The 23,799-nt window shown below is 36.2% G+C and overlaps 1 protein-coding gene across 1 annotated transcript in view; it reads right to left on the reverse strand.

The window, feature by feature from the left end:
• Positions 1 to 5,889: 5,889 nt before the first annotated feature.
• SLC6A2 (solute carrier family 6 member 2) overlaps positions 5,890 to 23,799 on the reverse strand; it is a 249,464-nt gene continuing 231,554 nt past the window's right edge. Inside the window, exons 13-15 of the mRNA XM_053699566.1 lie at positions 21,412 to 21,579; positions 12,336 to 12,407; positions 5,890 to 9,391 (exon numbers count right to left, since the gene is read on the reverse strand). Coding sequence (XP_053555541.1) covers positions 9,368 to 9,391; positions 12,336 to 12,407; positions 21,412 to 21,579 — 264 coding nt within the window. The 3' untranslated portion in view covers positions 5,890 to 9,367. The remainder of the gene's footprint in view (positions 9,392 to 12,335; positions 12,408 to 21,411; positions 21,580 to 23,799) is intronic.

Raw genomic sequence — 23,799 nt, forward strand, 5'->3', positions numbered from 1 at the left:
GACTCATGGCAAATATAAGTACAATACATATATTTAGAACTTTATATAATTTGCATAAAGTGCCAAACCATAGCTGAGAGTGTCTTAAGTAATGAAAACATACTTACCAAAAGACACTCATCCACATATAGCAGATAGCCAAACCAGTACTAAAACAGTTCTTAGTAGAGGTAATGGTAAATTTGAGAGTATATCGTCGATCTGAAAAGGGAGGTAGGAGATGAATCTCTACGACCGATAACAGAGAACCCATGAAAAAGACCCCCGTTAGAGAAATCATCGTATTCAATAGGTGATACTCCCTTCACGTCCCTCTGACATTCGCTGTACTCTGAGAGGAATCAGGCTTCAACAATGCTGAGAAGCGCATATCAACGTAGAAATCTTAGCACAAACTTACTTCACTACCTCCATAGGAGGCAAAGTTTGTAAAACTGAATTGTGGGTGTTGTGAGGGGTGTATTTATAAGCATTTTGAGGTTTGGGAAACTTTGCCCCTCCTGGTAGGATTGTATATCCCATATGTCACTAGCTCATGGACTCTTGCCAATTACATGAAAGAAATGTAGTGTTAACTCCTTTTCTCAGTTTCACCTTCTAAACACCTACACTATAATTATCTTACCTTTTTACAGGTTAGTTATATTTTAGCAGCTGTAAAAGAGGTTTGACGCATTTCCACAGTATCTCAACTGATTAGATGTCCACTACCCATGGATATTAAAGGGACACTAAACCCAAAATTTGTCTTTCATGATTCAGGTAGAGAATACAATTTTAAAGAACATTCCAATTTGCTTCTATTATCTCATTTGCTTCATTCTTTAGATATCCTTTGCTGAAGAAAAGTAATGCACATGGGTGAGCCAATCACGTGAGGCATATATGAGCAGCTACCATATATGAGCAGCAAAGTATATCAAGAGAATGAAGCAAAATAGATAATAGAAGTAAATTATAAAGTTGTTTAAAATTGCATGCTCTTTCTAAATCATGAAAGAAAAAAAATTGGGTTTTATGTCCCTTTAAAATTTAACTTTCATGTTTCAGATAGAGGCGCAACACCTTAGCAAAGGATTCAAAGTGAATAAAGAAAATATGGGTAAAAAATTAAAAAATGTTTTTAAAATATCATACCTAAGTAGACTCAGGAATAAGCATGTGACTTGAGCACTATATATGTAACATAGCTATAGATATTGTTGCACACATCCTGTTGTCATAGGGTGCTTTAAACACATGCAGGCTCTTTGCATCCTGCCATCTAAACGAATAATGTTATAACAATGGATACCAAGAGAATTAAAGGGACACTAAACCCAAATTATTTATTTCATGATTCAGATAGAGCATGTAATTTTAAGCAACTTTCTAATTTACTCCTATTATCAATTTTTCTTTGTTCTCTTGCTATCTTTATTTAAAATGCAGGAATGTGATGCTTGCTTATTGGTGGTTAAATGTAAGCCTCCAATAAGCAAGCACTATCTATGGTGCTGAACCTAAAATGGTCTGGCTGCTAAGATTTACATTCCTGCTTTTAAAATAAAGATAGCAAGAGAACGAAGAAACGTTTTAATAATTAATAATAGGAGTAAATAAGAAAGTTGCTTAAAATGCCATGCTCTATCTGAGTCATGAAAGAAAAAAAAATGGGTTCAGTGTCACTTTAAGTAAATTTGATTAGAAATGTAAATTGGAAAGTTTTTTAATAGTATACCCTATTTTAAACATTAAAGGGACAGTAAAGTCATAATTAGACATTCATGATTTAGACATTGCATACAATTTTAAACAACTTTCCAATTTACTTCTATTATTTAATTTGCTTCCTTCTCTTGTTATCCTTTTGCTGAAAGGTTTATCTAGTTAAGTTCAGGAGCAGCAAATAACCTAGGTTCTAGCTGCTGATTGGTGACTGCATATATATACCGATTGTCATTGGCTCACCCATGTGTTCAGTTGGAAACCAGTAGAGCATTGCTGCTCCTTCAACAAATGATAGCAAGAGAATGAAGCTAATTTGATAATAGAAGTAAATTGGAAAGTTGTTTAAAATTGTATGTTCTACCTAAATCATGAAATAATTTTTTTGGGTTTCATGTCCTTTTAAAGTTTAAATGTAATTTCCTTTAAGCTTGTACAATCAAATGACATCTTGCTTGTATACACTGCGTTTTATTTCCACCTTTTCTTTTAGGTAGTGACTGACCACTGGTTATAAAGGTGTTAGGGCAGGATTAAATGCAGTATAACTTATTTAAAGCTACTGTATATTACGAGTGCAGGGTGTGTTGTCTTCTGCACGCTATTAGCTATAGTTAAAGGACCACTTATTACAGTAGAAATACATAAATAACAAGTACATAATAAAAATACAATGCAATAACACCTACTCTGAATTTCAAATAAGCAGTATATTTTTTTTCACAAATGTATTTTTTCTCCCATTTTCCGGCCTCTTGTATCATGTAAGACATCAGACATCAGCCAATCACAGACTAGTATACATATACCCTGTGAGTTTGTGCACATGCTCAGTAGGATATTGTTCCCCAGAAAGTGTGTACATAAAAAGACTTCAAAATGTGATAATAGAGCGGGCTCTCCATTGCGTCACAATGCTTGAACTATACCTTAAGTTATGTATGCAATGGCACATGACCCCAGTACGACTTTTTAAAATATCCTCCGTGAATTCCCCGCTTTGCTGGAGAGGTTGTGGTCAGATAGGTTTGTCAGCACACGTATGGTGGGAATGTCCTGTCCTACAGCCCCTATGGGCGATGCTCTCCCATAGATGCTCTGATGTAGACCCGACCCTTTGGTTGGATCCACAGAAAGTACTGTTCCATTTGGGTGTTGGGCTACCCCTTTCCCCGGTGGGTCTCCTTAGCATTTATCTATTGACGGCTGTCAAGCTTATTATTGCTTGTATGTGGAAACAAACTACTATCCCCAACTGGCATGATTTGACCAAGATCATGGATTATCTAGAAGTAATGGAAAGCCCCATATTCACTACAAACAATAAGGTCTCCCTACACTGTCAAGCATGGGAATTATGGAAGAAAATTAGGTCCCCTACAACTAAATCTGACAAAGATTCAAGTAGACCTCTTGATTCTTTTAATCTCCCACTTCTCTTTCACACCCTTTTCTTTTTCCCCTCGTTTTTTTTTTTTTTTCTGGTATATTCGGTGCACCTCCTTCAGAAGTTATTTAACAGCGTAATCACAAGTTCTTTCTTTTAACCGCCGGACACTCACACACCTGATTAGTGCTATCATTTACCTACATTTGGTGCACATTATATCCACAGAGCTCACTATAATCTCATGAATACTTCCAGAAGTTCTTTGCCTATTAATCATTACTGGTTTTGTGTGTTCAGTGTTTGGTCACAATTTATACCTCTATAAAAATATATTGGAGGTTTCAGTTTCATATTATGCATTATGTTATGTTAATTCCATGAATGTTGATGGCTATTGCAATATTGACATGTATATTTCTCCTGTACATTTGAAATTCTTTGTTATTTCATTTGCATAACCTCAATAAAAAAATTATTTAAAAAAAAAATAAATAGAAGTAAATTGGAAAGTGTCTTAAAACTGCATGCTCTGTCTGAATCATAAAAGTTTATTTTGAGTTGAGTGTCCCTTTAAGTTATGCTCTCATGCGCAATACAAACTACAGCTGTACAATTTAGCCCTTTTTTAAGACCTGAAGTAAAACCATTATTATTACTAGTATAGCACAGAACTACATGAGTAACTCCACTACATGCACACCATTGGCTTAGAGCAGTGGTTTTCAAACTGTGTGGCGCTGCGGGTTTCCCGGGGGAGGTGGGGGGTGGCTAGAGCATATAATGGGAGGCGCGGGAGCAGTGGTACTTTGCACTATCCTATGGAAATCACAATCAGCAGCTGACTTTGGCAAAAGATAAAACATTTTTTAAGAGCCCAAAATAATAGTTGCCATGTTGAGGTGAAATATTATAAGACTATGAGGCCGAATGATCAATGTGCGGGCGGACATGATCAGCTGTAGCAGGGGGTGTCAATCAACCTGATTATATCCAATTGGGATGATTGCTGTCCGCCGCCTCAGAGGTGGTGGATGAGTTAAGGAGCAGCGGTTTTAAGACTGCTGCTTCTTAACTTCCGCTTCAGGCGGAGTCGGTTGGAAGCAGCGTCCGCTGCTTCAGAAATCGACTCCTATATGTGGAAATAAGGCACTGAGGTTGACATCACTCAGAGACTGCATTGTGTTTGTTGTCTTGATCAATAACTTATGTTTACCATAGAAGTAACGAAGTGCAAATTGAAACATGAGTGAAGCTCTCTTTTGGTTGAACAGAATCAGACCGAGTTGTGTGTGATACTTGGAACAGACGTAAATTCCCCAAATTAAATAGAAGAATAAATATTGCAATTTTCTTTAAAGAGAAAAAATAAAGTTACATCTATTATATGATGCAGCGGTGGGGGAAAGCTGTCTTGTAAATGTCAGCAGAGCGGAGACTCACTGCCTAAGACTTTGAATAACCCTTGCTTAGAGAAGTCCCCGCTTAGAGCACCATTGACATAGAACTCAAATGATATCCGAAATTATTTTTTGACATAGTAGTCTAATATGTGGGGAATTTAGCACACTCACACTATCTTACATGCACCCTAGACCTAGACTACCGCTCAAGCATTAAAAATTAAGTTTGGACTAAAATGAGAACAAAAATATAAGCACTATTGATTGTGTTTAAAGGGGCACTGAACCCAATTTTTTTAATTTGTGATTCAGATAGAGCATGAAATTTTAAGCATCTTTCTAATTTACTCCTATTATCACATTTTCTTCATTCTCTTGGAATCTTTATTTAAAATGCAAGAATGTAAGTTTAGATGCCGGCCCATTTTTGGTGAACAACCTGGGTTGTTCTTGCTGATTGGTGGATAAATTCATTCACCAATAAAAAGTGCTGTCCAGAGTCCTGAACCAAAAAAAAAAAAAGCTTAGCTGCCTTCTTTTTCAAATAAAGATAGCCAGAGAATAAAGACAAATTGATAATAGGAGTAAATTAGAAAGTTGCTTAAAATTGCATGCTCTATCCGAATCACAAAATAAAAAAAATTGTGTTCAGTGTCCCGTTAAGCGATGTTAATGCACAGTAGTGCTAAAATTTTTGGACTCCAATTGTAATCTACACTTTATCGGTATGTTATAATATATATAATCATATTTTGATGTTGGATAGGTAAATTGCAAACTGATCAAAAGGAAATATTTACACAGTGGTCTATTTCTTCAACGGGGTCATAGTTCAGATATGGTTCAATAACATAACAAAAATGTAGACAGAGTTGTACATTTTATTGTCGTACTGCAGATATTGCCTTCATATAATGCTCTGGTCCTTAAACAACACTCTTAAATTTACAAGGCATATGTAACATTAATGATATACAGTTTAAAATAACTCTTATTTACACAGACAACAGACATATATATACCTTAGAGAACACTAAAAACAGACTTTGAGCTCACAATATAAACATAAATTCTGCATAAGGATATGTATGTGTGTATATATATACATATATACATATACATATATATAAATATATATATATATATATATATATATATATATATATATATAGTATATGTGTATATATATATATATATGTATATATATATATATATATATATTTATATATATACTCATAAATATATATGAATTAGAAATGTATTTGTAACAATGCATTATATATGATAATTATTTCTTATGCATACAAGACATGTCATCTGTACATATTTTTACCAAAAGTAATGCAAACATTCAAAAATAAAACAAGATTGCAGAATATACAAAAAATATGATTTTTTTTTTTTTTTTAAATATTTTTGGTTATTATAAAGCTTTGAAGACTGATAAATCCTTTATTTAAATACATACTGACAGTTTTCTGGAACTCAATATAATTGAGTATCCCCAACACTTCTGTGGGTATCTTAGCTACTGCATTGCGTGAGGGTGAAAGCAGCCATGTGTTTATAATTTGGGAGTCATTTTCCTTTTAGAGTTTGGTATCTCAAGACGAAAACAGGAAGCTGCATTAAAGACTTCTTGTTTGTAGAAATGTATACAGTTTAGAGCAACGGTTTGTTAAACAGGAGATCCTGAGTTTGTATCTCAATTTTCCTGGTTGAATCAACATAAATAGTATACAAATATAAGAAAGCAGAGGTTTTTGCTAATAGTCATTTGGTAGATAAGTACTAAAGTTGTGAAATATTCAACTCTTACCCCATTGATCATAGACACTGTGGGATTTGTACCATATAAATAACAAGTAATTAATATAACCATCATTTTTACTCCATTAAATGGTGCTGTTGTGCTATATTATGGAATTTACTGTTTGCAAACATCACTGGCACTACTAGCCTTGATTAATTAATAAAGATGAGACGGCAAAGGGCACAATTATGGTGTTCTAAGCAATAACACACTCTCTGTGTTCAGTGATAGATATGTTGCATAGAATGTCCAGCTTGCTTAGAGCGGATTATATATTCAGGAGTATTTTTGTGATCACTTGTCTTGAAATTCAAAAAATAGTCCAATTTAAAACTACTTAAAGGGATATTAGGCTCATTATTTAATCTTTGCCATAGATGTTTAATATATCATTGCAATATACTTTAATTGTTTATTTTACCTGCCGTTACTGTAAAATAGCTCTGAAGCTCAGAGACTGGATTGCCTCCATAAGTAAATTTACTGGAGCCTGCAACGTTCTATATTGTGATCCAACTAAGCATTTAAAAGGAATATACCTGAACTGCACCTAACTTGTTCAGCCTTGTAAAATGTCAGTGTTAGTTATTTTAAAACGTGTATCTTTGCAATGCAATGCTCAATTGCTGATATCTGCTGTGAGTTTATTGTCATTGATTCCACTACTGGAATCTTAATACAGTAAGTGCCATACAAGAGACAGACAAGACTATTGTATTAAATGCCACTGAAAACAGGGAAATGTTTGATCTGTTGTCAGCCAAAGCATCACATTGTGCCTCCCTTTTCATGCTCAGTACACCAGGATAGCTGACTGTGACTATTTCCATAATGTTTTTAAACAGCACAGACACATATTAAAGAGGCACTGTACTGTAAAAAAAATTCCCCTTAATATGTTTACAGTGATTTGTTATATTAGCTACATAGTATAAAATGTATGGGAAATAGATACTTTATGCTTGTTTTAGTTTTTGAAACAGCTATCTCTGGTAATTGAAACCACAAACCAATGAAGTGAGCTGAGCTTCCAGGAAGAGCCAACCTCATTAACATATTTCCAAGAAATCCTCCTTTTCTTACTCTTATTTCTCTATATGCAGTAAGACAGTGGACAATTAACATATCTATCTGTCCTACCACTTAGTGGGAGTGTGGTTACTTCTACATCTTTTTGTTTGCATAGCTTTTCTATAACTAGTACTTACGTATTCAAATATTCATGGATTATTGGGAACACATTAAATGGGAAACAAAATCATAGTACACTGTCCCTTTAACTACCCATGAAGCTGATTTCACTACCAACAGCTCTTAAAGGGACACTGAACCCACATTTTTTCTTTCGTGATTCAGATATAGCATGAAATTTTAAGCAACTTTCTAATTTACTCCTATTATCAAATTTTCTTAATTCTCTTGTTATCTTTATTTGAAATGCAAGAATATAAGTTTAGATGCCGGCCCATTTTTGGTGAACAACCTGGGTTGTTCTTGCTGATTGGTGGATAAATTCATCCACCTTTTAAAAGTGCTGTCCTGAGTTCTGAACTAAAAAAAAAGCTTAGATGCCTTCTTTTTCAAATAAAGATAGCAAGAGAACAAAGAAAATTTGATAATAGGAGTAAATTAGAAAGTTTCTTAAAATTGCATGCTCTATCTGAATCACTAAATAAAATATTTGGGTTCAGTGTCCCTTTAATGTCTGCTAAAATTTAAAATATGTGTTATTCTTTTTAAGCATAGAGCACCTTTTCTATGGAATAAAAGTCAGATATATTTTGTGAATTAAACCTTTTTTTACCTTGTCTTACAATCATATCTTTCAAATATTATTTGTTACACATTGATTAACCTTGATTATTCAATCTTTTGTAAACAGGAATGTAGAAAAACCAGGATGAGACTGTTGCAATAGAGGTAGGGCAATTTTAAAACAATATGTTGAAAGAGATATGTGATTTACAGCTATTAAATAGTACTGCACAATGCCTCAGCACATTTGTGAATAAAGTTTTTTTTGTTTATTGAAAGACTATCACAAATTAAAGGGATATGAACGCCAAAATTTTTCTTTCATGTTTCAAATAGCAATCACAATTTTACATGATAATAGGCATATATGTGCAGCCACCAATAAGCAGCTTGGTCCCAGTAGTGCATTGCTGTTCCTGAGCCTACCTAGGTATTCTTTTCAACAAAGGATACCAAGAGAACAAAGCAAACTAGATAATAGAAGTAAATTGGAAAGTTGTTTAAAATGGTATGCTGTATCTGAATCATGAAAGGAAATGTTGGGTTTCATGTCCCTTTAAGCAGATGTAACATTTCAGACCCTTAGGCCCTATATGTTATTAACACTGATGCTGCAGAATTGTTTTATTGTTATACACTGAGTGCTGAACTACTATGCAGAATATAGAGATATACAGATATAGTTACTGATAAAACTTCTTGGTAACATAAGTGGTGATTTAGGGAAAAAAATCAACCTAAGAAATAATTTTTGAATAATAATTGGACAGGCATTTGTGTGTTTTAATTAAAAAACAAATCTAATATAGTTTCAGTAAAAGAAAGTTTTGATGAATAAATTATCTCTAAATAGTATAAAGATTTTTTTTGTTTTTTTAGCTCAGAATTCCGCTATAATCCTCACATATTAGTAAACTAAGATGAGGTTTTAAAAAGTCCTCCTGCATGTTAAATAGAATTACTGAATAATAAAGATCATTGAAATACATGCAAGAAAAGCATCTTTGTACTGTCATGCTTGAATGTAGAGAGGTAATTTGTAATATGTGTACATCAATCCTATTTAAATTATTTCAACATAAAAAAGGAGGTTTTGCCTTCATACAGTGGTCCTTCAAAATACTTCACCAACAATTCTCCACCATATGTGAGCAAATTTATAGTAAACCAAGTCATAAAAAAAGAGGTATAGAAAACACGGGAAACGTTGTCTGCATCTGCCTGGAGATTGGAGTCCCATAAACAAGCTGACAGTCCCAAAGCAGCCATACTTTTTTTTAATTCAGGCTTTAGAGGCGTGTGTCATATAGCCAGCCAGTGTCGGAGCTGGAAAGAAAAACAAGTTAATTCATTTTTTTGAACATGAGAGAAGGGCAGTGGTGTTTTCATATTACTCTAGAACAGGGGTTCTCAACCTTGGCACTCCAGAGGTTTTGGAGCTACATTTCCCATGATGCTTAGCCAGCTTAAAATGTCTGAGCATCATGGGAAATGTAGTTCCAAAACCTCTGGAGTGTCAAGAAAGGTTGAGCACACCTGCCCAAAAAGGACATTATTCACCTTGAGATGTTTCTATAAAATGTTTAGTTATGTGTAATGAAACAACTTTGCTATATATTTTCATTATTTATTTTGCCCCATTTTCATATAATTTAGCTCTGAAAATTGATACATTTATATCAGAACTTGAAATGCATCCTGCTGACCTATCAAGGCTTATTCTCTTACTTATCGGTCTCTAATTGGCTTTATCAGATTACAACTGCAAAACAATCTATGTTATACTAAATTTATGACAGTGGCTAGCTATGTTGTCTGCAGAATAAAGCCCAGTTTGGGTCTTCCAAATATGGTAAATGGTGGTTGGAGTTTGGCTATTAAAAAATAAATGCAATAAAAAGTATGTTAATTTGTTGTAAAAATGGCTTATGTGTTATTCAATAGCAACACATCAGAAATGTCTTGTAATTACAATAGCCCATATTACGAGTGGCACCCGCGAGCGATAAGGGGTTTATCACAGGTGTTTTCGCTCATTGGGTTTATCGCTCGTATTACAAATTGAAAGTAAACACAATCACTTGTCCACAATGGGGATTTACGCTAGAATGATTACCACACCCTTAGAGATCTGGCTAACTGTTTTGTGAAACAAAAAAGTGTCATAAAACACATAAACAATACATAACAAAGTACAGTTACCCTCTAAATATCAAAATCTATTAAAAATTATTTTAAAAAAATGTATTGCACAAAAAAGCTATCACAGCTCAACAATATGAGCTCTCAGGTGATAGAGAAAAAAAAGGCAGGCAAAGGGCTTTAACATAGAGATACATACAGATAGATGTTTAAATATGTATATATATTTATATAAGTACATTGGAACCCTTTGCAGTTAAGTAGATTAAAACCTGAAAAAGCATATTTATGTAATATTCATAGTCAATAAAGGTATTACCTATGTATTTACTGTAAATGTTTTCACATTCCAATGTTCAGATTATGTTCTAAGTATTTATAAATAGATATTCATTCATATATATATATCTGTATATATCTATACCTATATATAATCATGTATATATATATATATATATATATATATATATATATATATATATATATATATATAGGTATAGATATATATTGTACCAAAATACCATCATATATATATATATATATATATATATATATATATATATATATATATATATATATATATATATATATATATAAATAAAAAGAACATATTCTTCTATGTCGGCAATTTTCAAACTGTGGGGTGTGCCTCCCCAGGGGGCTCTAGAGCACCTAATTGGAGGTGCAGGAGAACAAGCGATAGCCATGCTGAGGGGACTGCTCTGGGTGCAGTAAAGGCTGAATGTGTGACTGTCTTAGTGTAAGTACAAATGGTCACAGGGAGGGAGGGAGGGAGGTCTCTGCTTTGAATTGGTGAGGGTGCTTGAAACTGAAGCATGAGTGTGAGCGCTGTTGTGTGGCGCAGACAGAAACTGCTAATCCTCTGGCCCTTCTGTAACAGCTGCAGGTATTAATTGGCGGCAGGATGCTTTCATGAGGCAAGTATTGCTAGCAGCAACCCACCTCTTCATTAAGCCCCTGTGCAGTCTGAGTCTTTACTTAGTGCAGTGAAATGTGTCTCTATCAAGCCTACTTGCAATGCTTGCCTCACAAAAGCAACATCTCCCCAGCCTGTCGTGTAGTTGTGTGTGAGACGGTGAGATGCACTTATACTGGGCATGCTGCAGTCCCCAGGCCACAGTGCTTTTGTGTTTGATCAGCAGTGGATTGTGAGCATTCTGTAGCAGTTATTATAGTGCTGTTTTTTTAAGTGTCACTCAAAAACTATGACATATCTATGTAATGAATCCAATGTCTGACACGTAATCTCACAATTATACGCATTTTAAAATTAACGTTTGTGTGTATGTATGAGTTTGTATGTGTGTGATGCGCTAGAGGGGAGGTCCACTGTCTAAGACTTTGAAAACCTCTGTTCTATGTGAAGAACATTGGAATGTGAAATATTAATATAATTCATGTTGGGTTAGCGCACATGAGAATATGCGATCAGAATTTCGCACGAGAAGGGTTATTCCCCCCCCCCCCTTCTATGGGAGAATACGTGAACGCACACATGATATTCTAAGTTCGACTTTTTGCCCTTGTCGAGTTAGCGCGAGAGCGAAACTATTTTCAACTCATAATATGAGCGCAACCTGACGAACGCAAAAAGCTTACTTCTAGCGCAGTTCACGTTCTAGCAGGAGAATTAAATAGCGATCCTCTCGTAATCTGGCCCATTGTGTTTTATTCCTTTTAAGCAAAGGGAAATATGCTGCCCTCTCACCCCATCCTACTCACTTCAACAGTTTTAGTTTATATTTTCCTAATGTATATACTGTATATCTCACAACTAGATGCCAAGGTTACATTCATCCCACTAGTTAGCTAAGGATAACTGCTTTGTAACAAACTAAATAAATAAATACATAAATAAAATACAGGAGTTGGAAGGCATTATACCATACAGATATCCTTCAAAATGTTCAACTCCTCCCCATTCAACTGCCCTAGGTACAGGCCTAGTTGGCAAAAACAGCCCTGGAGAAGCGGTTAATTACAATGAAGACAAACTAGGTCATGATTATTTAGCTAGATATTTGATGATCCATCTAATTTATGGGAACAAAGGTGCTCAGTGTATGTGTATCGTTATGCAAATATGAGATATCGCTCAGGGGCCCACCTTAAACTGTCTGACGTCTCCCTGAGCCACAAGTGGATGCTCATGTTCCGGGGTAATACAATAAGCGATTCTCTGAAATTGAAAAAGAATCATAGTCACTATTAAACATATTTGTAATATTTGAGGACTGTGTGTTATACAATTTTCATTCAAACATAGGTCACCTTGGGTTGATACGATCTTGGTATAAATTAAAAATGTCAAATAACAATACAATAATAACAAATCTATCCATGTGCCAGGTAATAACATTTCCTGTTTTTCCAGATAGCAAACTTTATTTGTGTTTTTAATAAAAGTCCTGAGGTCAACAGAGCTACTGTTTTATTGTAACACACTGTCCTATCTATAGATCTTCCTAAAAAGTGATTCTATGGTAAAAAAGAAAGTCATTTTTAATCTGCAATGTATTCTTAAAGTCTCATTTTCAGCACAAAATAGATCTCTAAGATTGCAACACTACTGAGAGATGGCTGTGAATGATAAAGGCTGCAATTATCAAGTACATCTACGTCATATTCTTTACAGTGAGTTACGTAACATCCCAGCTGGATAAAGAACTCCCTTCTACTGCTTGGCAGGCAATATTTTTGTAATAAGCACAAGGCAAGAGTGTATATACGTTTTAAAGGAACAGTAAACACTTTAGTAACCTAAAATGTTTAATATATGTGTAGTAAAAAAAATATTACAATGCATGTTCACTATTTATTTCATTTTCAATCCCTGCACTTTTGGTTCACATGAGAACAGGAAGTGCAGAGTCCAGAATTCACAAGCCTAACACTGCTCCATTCCACATATCCATTATACATGTATTTTTTTCATATTTAAACAATTAACATAACACATCCGATTATTATTTTCAGGCAAATATTTTGCTGTGAATACATCATTCTATCTAGGAATATTTAGGCCTGGCTTACAAGTGAAGCACTATCAATATCGTAGGATCACGCTATTGACATATATAATATCCCTTTAAAACAAAGGGATTTATTTTTTTGTTTTTAAAACAGAAATAGTTGAAATAGCATTGTTCTTCACTTAGAAGAAAATGTTATTTTGATTTTAAACAAATATATATACAGTATATGTATTATCTAAGTGAAGAACAATGCTATTTTAAGTGTTTCTTAATGCACCTTTGGCCTTAGGGCCCTTTGCCTAGGACATCTTTGGGTTAGCGCACAAGTGAAAGCCAGAACAGCTTTTGTAGCATGCCCCCATAAAAGTCTATGGGGAAAGGGAGTTAGCACGACCATGGTAATCGACATCCAGATGAAACCCAACATTTTCCTTTCATGATTCAGATAGAACATAAAATGTTAAGCAACTTTCCAATTTACTTCTATTATCTAATGTGCTTCATTCTCTTGGTATCCTTTGCTAAAGGAGCAGCAATGCACTACTGTGAGCTAGCTGAACACATTAAGTAACCAAGTAAAAATGGTTCTAAATAAAGGATACCAAGAGAGTAAAGCAACAGAAGTAAATTGAAAAGTTGTTTAAAATTGTATTCTCTTTCAAATACATTTTTAAGCAGATGTTATGTACCTTCAAGCCTATGGGGTCAATTTATGAAGCAGCGGATGGGGCCCTATACACCTGTTGCCGCGCGAGCCTTCAGAAGTTAAGAAGCAGCGGTCTTAAATTAACCCCTAATCTGCCGTCCCTAACATCGCTGCCATCTACCTACATTTATTAACCCCTAATCTGCCGCCCCCAACATTGCCGCCACTATATTAAATGTATTAACCCCTAAACCTAAGTCTAACCCTAACCCCCCCTAACTTAAATATAATTACAATAAATCTAAATAAAATTACTACAATTAACTAAATTATTCCTATTTAAAACTAAATACTTACCTATAAAATAAACCCTAAACTAGCTACAATATAACTACTATAAGTTATAGTTAATATAAGTACTACTTGTACTTTTGTTTTACTATTCTAACTATTCTACCTATTTAAAATAAATACAAACTTGCCTGTAAAATGAAAATAAACCCTGAAATAGCTACAATGTAACTATTAGTTATATTGTAGCTAGTTTAGGGTTTATTTTATAGGTAAGTATTTAGTTTTAAATAGGAATTATTTAGTTAATTGTAGTAATTTTATTTAGATTTATTTAAATTATATTCAAGTTAGGTGGGGTTAGGGTTAGCGTTAGACTTAGGTTTAGGGGTTAATAACTTTATTATAGTGGTGGCGGCGTTGTGGGTGGCAGATTAGGGGTTAATAAATGTAGTTAGGTTGCGGCGACATTGGGGGCGGCAGATTAGGGGTTAAATATAACGTAGGGTTCGGTGATGTTGGGGGCAGCAGATTAGGGGTTCATAACTATAATGTAGGTGGCGGCGGTGTCCGGAGCGGCAGATTAGGGGTTACTAATATAATGTAGGTGTCTGCGATGTCGGGGCTGCAGATTAGGGGTTAATAAGTTTAAGATTAGGGGTGTTTAGACTCAGGGTTCATGTTAGGGTGTTAGGTGTAGACATAACTTTTATTTCCCCATAGGAATAAATGGAGCTGCGTTAGGAGCTTTACGCTGCTTTTTTGCAGGTGTTAGTTTTTTTTTTCCAACCGGCTCTCCCCCATTGATTCCTATGGGGAAATCGTGCTCGAGCACGTTTAGCCAGCTCACCGCTAACGTAAGCAGCGCAGGTATTGAGGTGAGATGTGGAGCTAAATTTTGCTCTTCGCTCACTTTTTTGCGGTTAACGCCGGGTTTCTAAAAACCCGTAATACCAGCGCTGTCTGTAAGTGAGCGGTGAGCATAAACTGCTCGTTAGCACCGCACCCCTCCTAACGCAAAACTTGTAATCTAGGCGATAATTTTTCCAACTTCTTTGCATTCCTCCAAAGTTAGCATTGGTGTTGTCAGCACAAAATCCAAGTACCTTGGTATCTAAACGATACTTTTTAACACTTCCAAAATATAATCAGTAACTATGTCAGATGTTTCCCCTGGCAAATCTCTATTCCAGACTGGTATGAAAAATATCTTAATATTATGGGAATCAACTTTACTTCCTTGTGGTTTGATGCATCCGAATAAATGGAAATAAAATTTGCAGCATCTAAATCCTCTTCCAATAACTGTTTCGCATAAGGCACCAGCACATCAGTAACTATTGCCTAGCATTTTGTTCTAGAACATGTAAACCAGGCATCAAAACATGTTTTAATCAGTTTGCAGGTACAATACATTGATCGGAATGAGTGATTATGCATTACTGTGTGGTACGCCCATAAACCTTCAGCTGCAGCTAGTTTTCTTTCAGCATCTTCAAATAGTTGTCTCTTAAAATATGATGTCACACTCGTACTTGCAATTGCTGCAGAGACAACACGTTTATGTTTGACTGCTTGTATGTGGTTTTCAATGTCGGTTTTTCCACTGTTTGCAATAGAAAATACACTTCTGCATTTTACACATTCCACCTCACTATTGTCATTATTAGTACTTGCTTTGATGAATGTATATTTCGATTTTAACTCGTCATTGAAGACGACTTTCGTCGTTTTGGTGCCATGGGTGTCCAAAAAAATAAACAATTATTACAAACTTTAACGGATGTCGATCTTGATTTGAGGGGGCAAAGTCACCGGTCCAGGATTGAGGGGGGCGAAGACGCCGGTCCTGGTCTAAAGGGGCAAAGGCATCGATCCTGGTCCAAAGGGGCAAAGTCATCAGATCCTGTCGAAGAAGCAAGGTGTGCTGTGAAAACGGCGGAGCCAAAAGCTTGAGTAACCAAGAGAGCACAGAGCTCTGAGGGCCAGTGTCACAGTCCGAAGACACCAGATCACTGGTGCCTGTCCTGTGCTGTGGAGGGCCTTTTCTAGTTCAAAGCTAACACCAAATTGGTCGATTTTGGCAGACTCTGTGTGATGACGGCATTATCGAGTTCCCACGGTCAGGCTGTATTTAATGCATGGTAGTATTATTGAAGAGTCTCCACAATGTAGTGATAGTGCGTGTGCTGAATGCCGAGTATTGCCGAGATCCAACAACGAGGACCGTCTTGTAAGATAAAACTAAAACTAGGTTAAATTAATAAAATTGATTTAAGGTTGGTTTATCAAGGATTGATGTACGCAATCTTTTGATAAATTAATAATTTTTTATTTTGTAGTTCTAAACTATACTGGTTACATCTCACGACTAACCAGACCAATGTCCAAAAAAACAGTACTGTACTGTTAAAACCAGTACGTATGGTCACTTTACATTTGGCGGCCTTCTAATTACCAAAAAAGCAACGCCAAAGCCATATATGTCTGCTATTTCTCAACAAAGGGGATCCCAGAGAAGCATTTACAACCATGTATGCCATAATTGCACAAGCTGTTTGTAAATAATTTCAGTGAGAAACCTAAAGTTAGTGAAAAAGTTAACGATTTTTTTTATTTGATCGAATTTGGCGGAGAAATTGTGGCATGAAATATACCAAAATGGTTGTCTACTACACTACACTAAAGCTAAAATTAAACCTACAAGCTCTCTACAAGCTACCTTATTAACCCCTTCACTGCTGGGCATAAGTGTGGTGCCCAGCGGCATTTAGGGGCCTTCTAATTACCAAAATGTAATGCCAAAGCTATAAATATCTGCTCTTTCTGAACAAAGGGGGTCCCAGAGAAGCATTTACAACCATTTGTGCCATAATTGCACACACTGTTTGTAAATAATTTCAGTGAGATACCTAAAGTTTGTGAAAAAGTTTGTGAAAAAGTTTGACCGCATTTACTGGTGAAATGGTGGCATGAAATATACCAAAATTGGCATAGATCAATACTTTGGGTTGTCTACTAAAAATATATATATATACATGTGAAGGTTATTCAGGGCTTCCTGAAAGATATCAATGTTCCAATGCAACTTTAATTTTTTTTTACAAAAATGGTTTGGAAATAGCAAAGTGCTACTTGTATTTATTGCCCTATAACTTACAAAAAAAGCAAAGAACATGTAAAAATTGGGTATTTCGAAACTCAGGACAAAATTTAGAAACTATTTTGAATGAGTGTTTTTTGGTGGTTGTAGATGTGTAACAGATTTTGGGGGTCAAAGTTAGAAAAAGTGTGTTTTTTTAAAAAATGTCATCCTATTTTATAATTTTTTTATAGTAAATGATATGATATGATGAAAATAATGGTATATTTAGAAAGTCCATTTAATGGCGAGAAAAACTTACAGTGAGTGCAGAATTATTAGGCAAATGAGTATTTTGACCACATCATCCTCTTTATGCATGTTGTCTTACTCCAAGCTGTATAGGCTCGAAAGCCTACTACCAATTAAGCATATTAGGTGATGTGCATCTCTGTAATGAGAAGGGGTGTGGTCTAATGACATCAACACCCTATATCAGGTGTGCATAATTATTAGGCAACTTCCTTTCCTTTGGCAAAATGGGTCAAAAGAAGGACTTGACAGGCTCAGAAAAGTAAAAAATAGTGAGATATCTTGCAGAGGGATGCAGCACTCTTAAAATTGCAAAGCTTCTGAAGCGTGATCATCGAACAATCAAGCGTTTCATTCAAAATAGTCAACAGGGTCGCAAGAAGCGTGTGGAAAAACCAAGGCGCAAAATAACTGCCCATGAACTGAGAAAAGTCAAGCGTGCAGCTGCCAAGATGCCACTTGCCACCAGTTTGGCCAATTTTTCAAAGCTGCAACATCACTGGAGTGCCCAAAAGCACAAGGTGTGCAATACTCAGAGACATGGCCAAGGTAAGAAAGGCTGAAAGACGACCACCACTGAACAAGACACACAAGCTGAAACGTCAAGACTGGGCCAAGAAATATCTCAAGACTGATTTTTCTAAGGTTTTATGGACTGATGAAATGAGAGTGAGTCTTGATGGGCCAGATGGATGGGCCCGTGGCTGGATTGGTAAAGGGCAGAGAGCTCCAGTCCGACTCAGACGCCAGCAAGGTGGAGGTGGAGTACTGGTTTGGGCTGGTATCATCAAAGATGAGCTTGTGGAGCCTTTTCGGGTTGAGGATGGAGTCAAGCTCAACTTCCAGTCCTACTGCCAGTTTCTGGAAGACACCTTCTTCAAGCAGTGGTACAGGAAGAAGTCTGCATCCTTCAAGAAAAACATGATTTTCATGCAGGACAATGCTCCATCACACGCGTCCAAGTACTCCACAGCGTGGCTGGCAAGAAAGGGTATAAAAGAAGAAAATCTAATGACATGGCCTCCTTGTTCACCTGATCTGAACCCCATTGAGAACCTGTGGTCCATCATCAAATGTGAGATTTACAAGGAGGGAAAACAGTACACCTCTCTGAACAGTGTCTGGGAGGCTGTGGTTGCTGCTGCACGCAATGTTGATGGTGAACAGATCAAAACACTGACAGAATCCATGGATGGCAGTCTTTTGAGTGTCCTTGCAAAGAAAGGTGGCTATATTGGTCACTGATTTGTTTTTGTTTTGTTTTTGAATGTCAGAAATGTATATTTGTGAATGTTGAGATGTTATATTGGTTTCACTGGTAAAAATAAATAATTGAAATGGGTATATATTTGTTTTTTGTTAAGTTGCCTAATAATTATGCACAGTAATAGTCACCTGCACACACAGATATCCCCCTAAAATAGCTATAACTAAAAACAAACTAAAAACTACTTCCAAAAATATTCAGCTTTGATATTAATGAGTTTTTTGGGTTCATTGAGAACATGGTTGTTGTTCAATAATAAAATTAATCCTCAAAAATACAACTTGCCTAATAATTCTGCACTCCCTGTATATAATGGGCAAGATTACATATACGGCGCAACTGCTGAAACCCCCGTCGTCCATAATTTCACCTTGCACATCGGGGTATTACATAAATCCCGCCGGCAGTTCACAAAGTGCCTTAAGTCGGATAAACTAGCGATGTCCAGAAAATGAGTATAAATACAAATTTCTGGAGTCGCTAGTGACTTACTGCACTTTGAAAACTGCCGGCACCTAAGAAAATAAAAAATAAATGTCAATTCTCCCGTAAAAGTATAACCCGCCTCCCAAAAATAAACCTGACATGTAAAATCCCGATATCCGCCATCAAACCCACATCGGAACTAATAATTAAACTATTAACCCTTAATCCTCATTTCACCCACATTGCCATGTAAGTTAATGGCAGATTAGGGATTCATATACTTTATTATGTTCATTGCAATGTGGGTTAATGGCGGATTAGGGGTTCATATACTTCATTAGTTATTGCGGTGGGGGATTGCGGTTGACAGCTAGATAGATATTGCGCATGCGTTAGGTGTTAGTTAATATTTTCAGGCAGTTACGGGAGTTATGGTGCTCACATACTCAGCACAAGGCTTGCTGCATCTGCCTAAGTGTGATTACTTTTTATTTAAGCCTCTGCAGACTGCCAACTTATCTCAGTGCTTTTTCAAGACTTGCATTGTAGCCAATCACTTCTGACTCATAAATAACTCAACGGGAGTGAGTACAATGTTATCTATATAACACACATGAACTAACGCTGTCTAGCTGTGAAAAGCTATAAAATTGCACTGAGATAAGAGGCGGCCTGTAGTGGCTTAGAGACAAACATGGGCAGGATTTAGCCCAAAACGTTTCTGTGATTTTGGACCCATGTTTGTACAAAAAAGGTAAATTTTACATTTCAGAAGCTAGAGGACATTGTTTGTTTATACTGAATTTGGGGCTTGGTAAGTCTCCTCTTTTTGCTTCAGTGATATTTGTGCTGTGCCCACACCTGCATTTTTGGCTTAGAGGTTTAAATGTTATAAAGTATATTAATATAACAATGTTGGTTGTGCAAAGCTGGGGAATGGGTAGTTAAGGCGTTATCTATCTTTTTAAACAATAACAATTTTGGTGTTGACTGTCATTTTAAATAACTTTCCAATGTATTTCTAGTATCTAATTTATTTTGTGCTCTTTGTATCCTTTGTTGAAAAGTAGATTTAGAAGCAGCTGATTGGTGGCTGGACATATATGCCTCTTGTCATTGGCGTTTTAACTATCTCCCAGTAGTGCAATACTGCTCCTTCAACAAAGGATACCACGAAAACTAAGCAAATTAGATAATAAAATTAAATTGGTTAGTTGTTTACAATTGTATGTTCTATCGGAATTATAAAATAAAAATGTTGGGTTTCATGTCCCTTTAAGCTAAAATAGCCTTTATTCACGTATTATATCAAGATTAAATCTAAATTAGATACAAATGCAAAAAAGTTCTAATAAATATAAATAATGTACACCTTACTGCTGCTTTTTTAACACCATAGACATAGACATTCAGTAGCTGCACAATTCCTATTAGCTACTAATGTTTAATGATCATACAGATTGATTTGCTAATGAGGCAAATATTCACTATTATTAAAAGTATTATACAACCCCAATCCTGAAAAAGTTGGGACAGTAGGGAAAATGCAAAAATAAAATAAACAAAGAGAGTCATTTGAAATTTCAAATGATCCTGTACTATATTGAAAACACGTTATTAACACATTATTTCATGTTTTACTTTGTGAATTTAATGTATTTTTGAACATATACACTCATTTCAAATCTGATGACTGCAACACGTTCCAAAAAAGTTGGGACGGGGCAATTTAGGACTAATAGTGATGTGACAAGTTGAAATAAGAAGGTGATGTGAAATAGGTGAGGCCATTGTGTAATCATAGTATATAAGGAGCCTCCAAAAAAGGTCTAGTCCTTCAAGAGCGAGGATGGGTCAAGGCTCACCAATCTGCCAACAGATGCATCAGCGAATAACCCAACACTGAGAACAATATTCCCCAAAGACAAATCGTTAGGATTTGGAGAATTTCAACCTCTATACCATTTGCAATTTCGCACTCATTATGTTTAATGACAAGGTAGGGTGACTATATTGCTGCTTTAAAAAAGGACACATATGAAAAATACATATGTCAGGGTTCTTATACAAACCATTTCTTTAAGCAGCCTTGAAAACAGCCCTAACATATGTATTTTTCATATTTGTCCCTTCTTAAAGCGGCAGTATGGTCATCCTATGACACGGGTACTTAGTGATTCTCACCTGTTTGAAAGATCCTCGCACTGTAAAAAACTTGTAGAGGAAATAGACTGGCACCATTATCATAGATGACAGTGCTATGCCCCAGCCAGTCCAGTGTGCCCATGTTGGAAATGTGTAGTCATCATATGTCAGAGGTTTAAAGGTCACAATACTCACAATCACAACAAACTACCAAAAGAGAATAAAGGGAGAAAAAGATTTATTGATTAGTAATGCAGCATATAAGACAACCACTAAACAACTGACTTTCTGAAAACACATTTAAAGGGACATTTTAATCCAAACAATTACATACTATAGTTCATTAGGACATACAATTTTTACATGATTGATTCTAACAAGAATATGGCCTGATTATCAAAAACTCACTGGCATGGAAAGAAATATTTTTTGGAGTACTATACTGTAATGTAGGTATCTCACATCCAGAACCTTTTAGAAATTCTCCTTTTGAAAATTCTTTGAGGCATCTTGTAGTAGTGACAAGTTGGGAGCTTTTGTGAAGTAAATTCCATGTTTTAACCCCCACCCCCAGGAGCCAGAAGGATTGCAGCTTAATTAGATCCCTGAGTTTGCCATTTACTGAAGTTATACAATAGTTATCAATAGTCAGTAAAGCAAAAATGAAATGAAACAATTTAGAGAATAGCATTTTTGCATAAAAATGTTCCTTACAAAAAAGTTTCTCTCATTAAAGGGAAACTAAACCCAATTTTTTCCCTCAATAATTCAGAAAGAGCATACAATTTTAAGCAACTTTCTAATTTACTCCTATTATCACATTTTCTTTGTTTTCTTGGTATCTTTATTTGAAAATCAGGAATGTAACGCTTAAAGGGACACTAAGCCCAAACTTTTTCTTTCATGATTCAGATAGAGGATGCAAATCTAAGCCACTTTCTAATTTAATCCTTTTATCAATTTTTCTTAGTTCTCTTGCTATCTTTATTTGAAAATGCAGTAAAGTAAGGTTAGGAGCCTGCCCATTTTTGGCTCAGCATCTGGGTAGAGCTTGCTGATTGGTATGCTGATTTAGCCACCAATCAGCAAGCACTACCCAGGTTCTGAACCAAAAATGGGCCGGCTCCTATGCTTACATTACTGCTTTTTAAATAAAGATAGCAAGAGAACGAAGAAAAATTGATAATAGGAGTAAATTAGAAAGTTGCTTAAAATTGCATGCTCTATCTGAATCATGAAAGACAAAAATGTGGGTTTAGTATCCCTTTAAGAGAAGGACCATTTTTGGTTCAGAACCTAGGTTATGCCAATAAGCAAGCGCTATCCAAGGTGCTGAACCAAAAATGGGCTGGCTACTAAGTTTTACATTCCTGCTTTTTAAATAAAGAGAATAAAGAACAATTGATAGAAGGAGTAAATTAGAAAGTTGCTTAAAATTGCTTGCTCTGGGAGTTCCGGAGGAGGAGCTTAGCACAGGTAGCTGAGCGAGTGTTCTCCTGCCACAAGCACCTGGCGGTGTTTTCCACGCGCCAAGCCCTCATACCTGGGGACTGCTACTAGGACGGCAAATTTTATCGCTGCCGGAATTCACAGTGGAAACTCCATCCCACTGAAGAGAGGAATCCCTGTCTCTGAAGGGAACTTATTTGAACAGGAGTCCAAATTTATAGAAGAGAACCTTTACAAGTCACTATACAAGCAGTGCTGAAAATTTTTTAAGACAGCACACCTGTAAAGACTTTTAAGCCTGCAGCACAACATCATCGTATTTCATTCCCCCCCTTTCTTTCCAGCTTCGCGGGTGTACCTAGCTGTCCTTTACCCCTCCAGGTGTTGAAACACAAGATTCATCTTACCGGTCTGTGAAGCCCGAGGATTTCTACCCAGACCAGACCAGGAGTTCGGAAAGGTACCGACAGCAGCTCCTCCTCCCCCACCGGTGCTGCGTGGGAGGAGGAGTTTTCGAGAGTCGGCTGAGCTGGCACTGCAGGAGAGCGCAGGCTGCGGCAACTACGCCGGGAGTTTTTCTTGTGGAGCCAGTAAGCCGTGCTACTCTAAAGTCAACACCGTTACAGGGCTGTGCCTGGAAGAGACCATCGGACCCCCTCTCCCCCATCGCTGCTGCGCGGGAGGCGGCGGACTAAGAAAAGTTAATCCCTCCAGATCTCAAGTGTGACTCTTCCCTCCTGGAAGGGCAAAGAAAAGAGTTAAAGATTGGAGGACAAACCTCAGACCGCAGGGATTGTAGGACACCGGAGGGTGAGTAATACACCAAGAACTGTTATAAAAAGCTCTGTTTTTGAAGGGACAACTCCATTGAAAAATGTTTAGAGAAGCTGCAAAAGGGGATTTGAAACAATAAGTGTAATGGTGTTGCAGGTTAGACTGAAACTCATATGTTCAAGTCCGAGAACTATCTTTACAGGG

Source organism: Bombina bombina, chromosome 1 (assembly GCF_027579735.1).
Source record: "Bombina bombina isolate aBomBom1 chromosome 1, aBomBom1.pri, whole genome shotgun sequence".
Classification (NCBI taxonomy): Eukaryota; Metazoa; Chordata; class Amphibia; order Anura; family Bombinatoridae; genus Bombina; species Bombina bombina.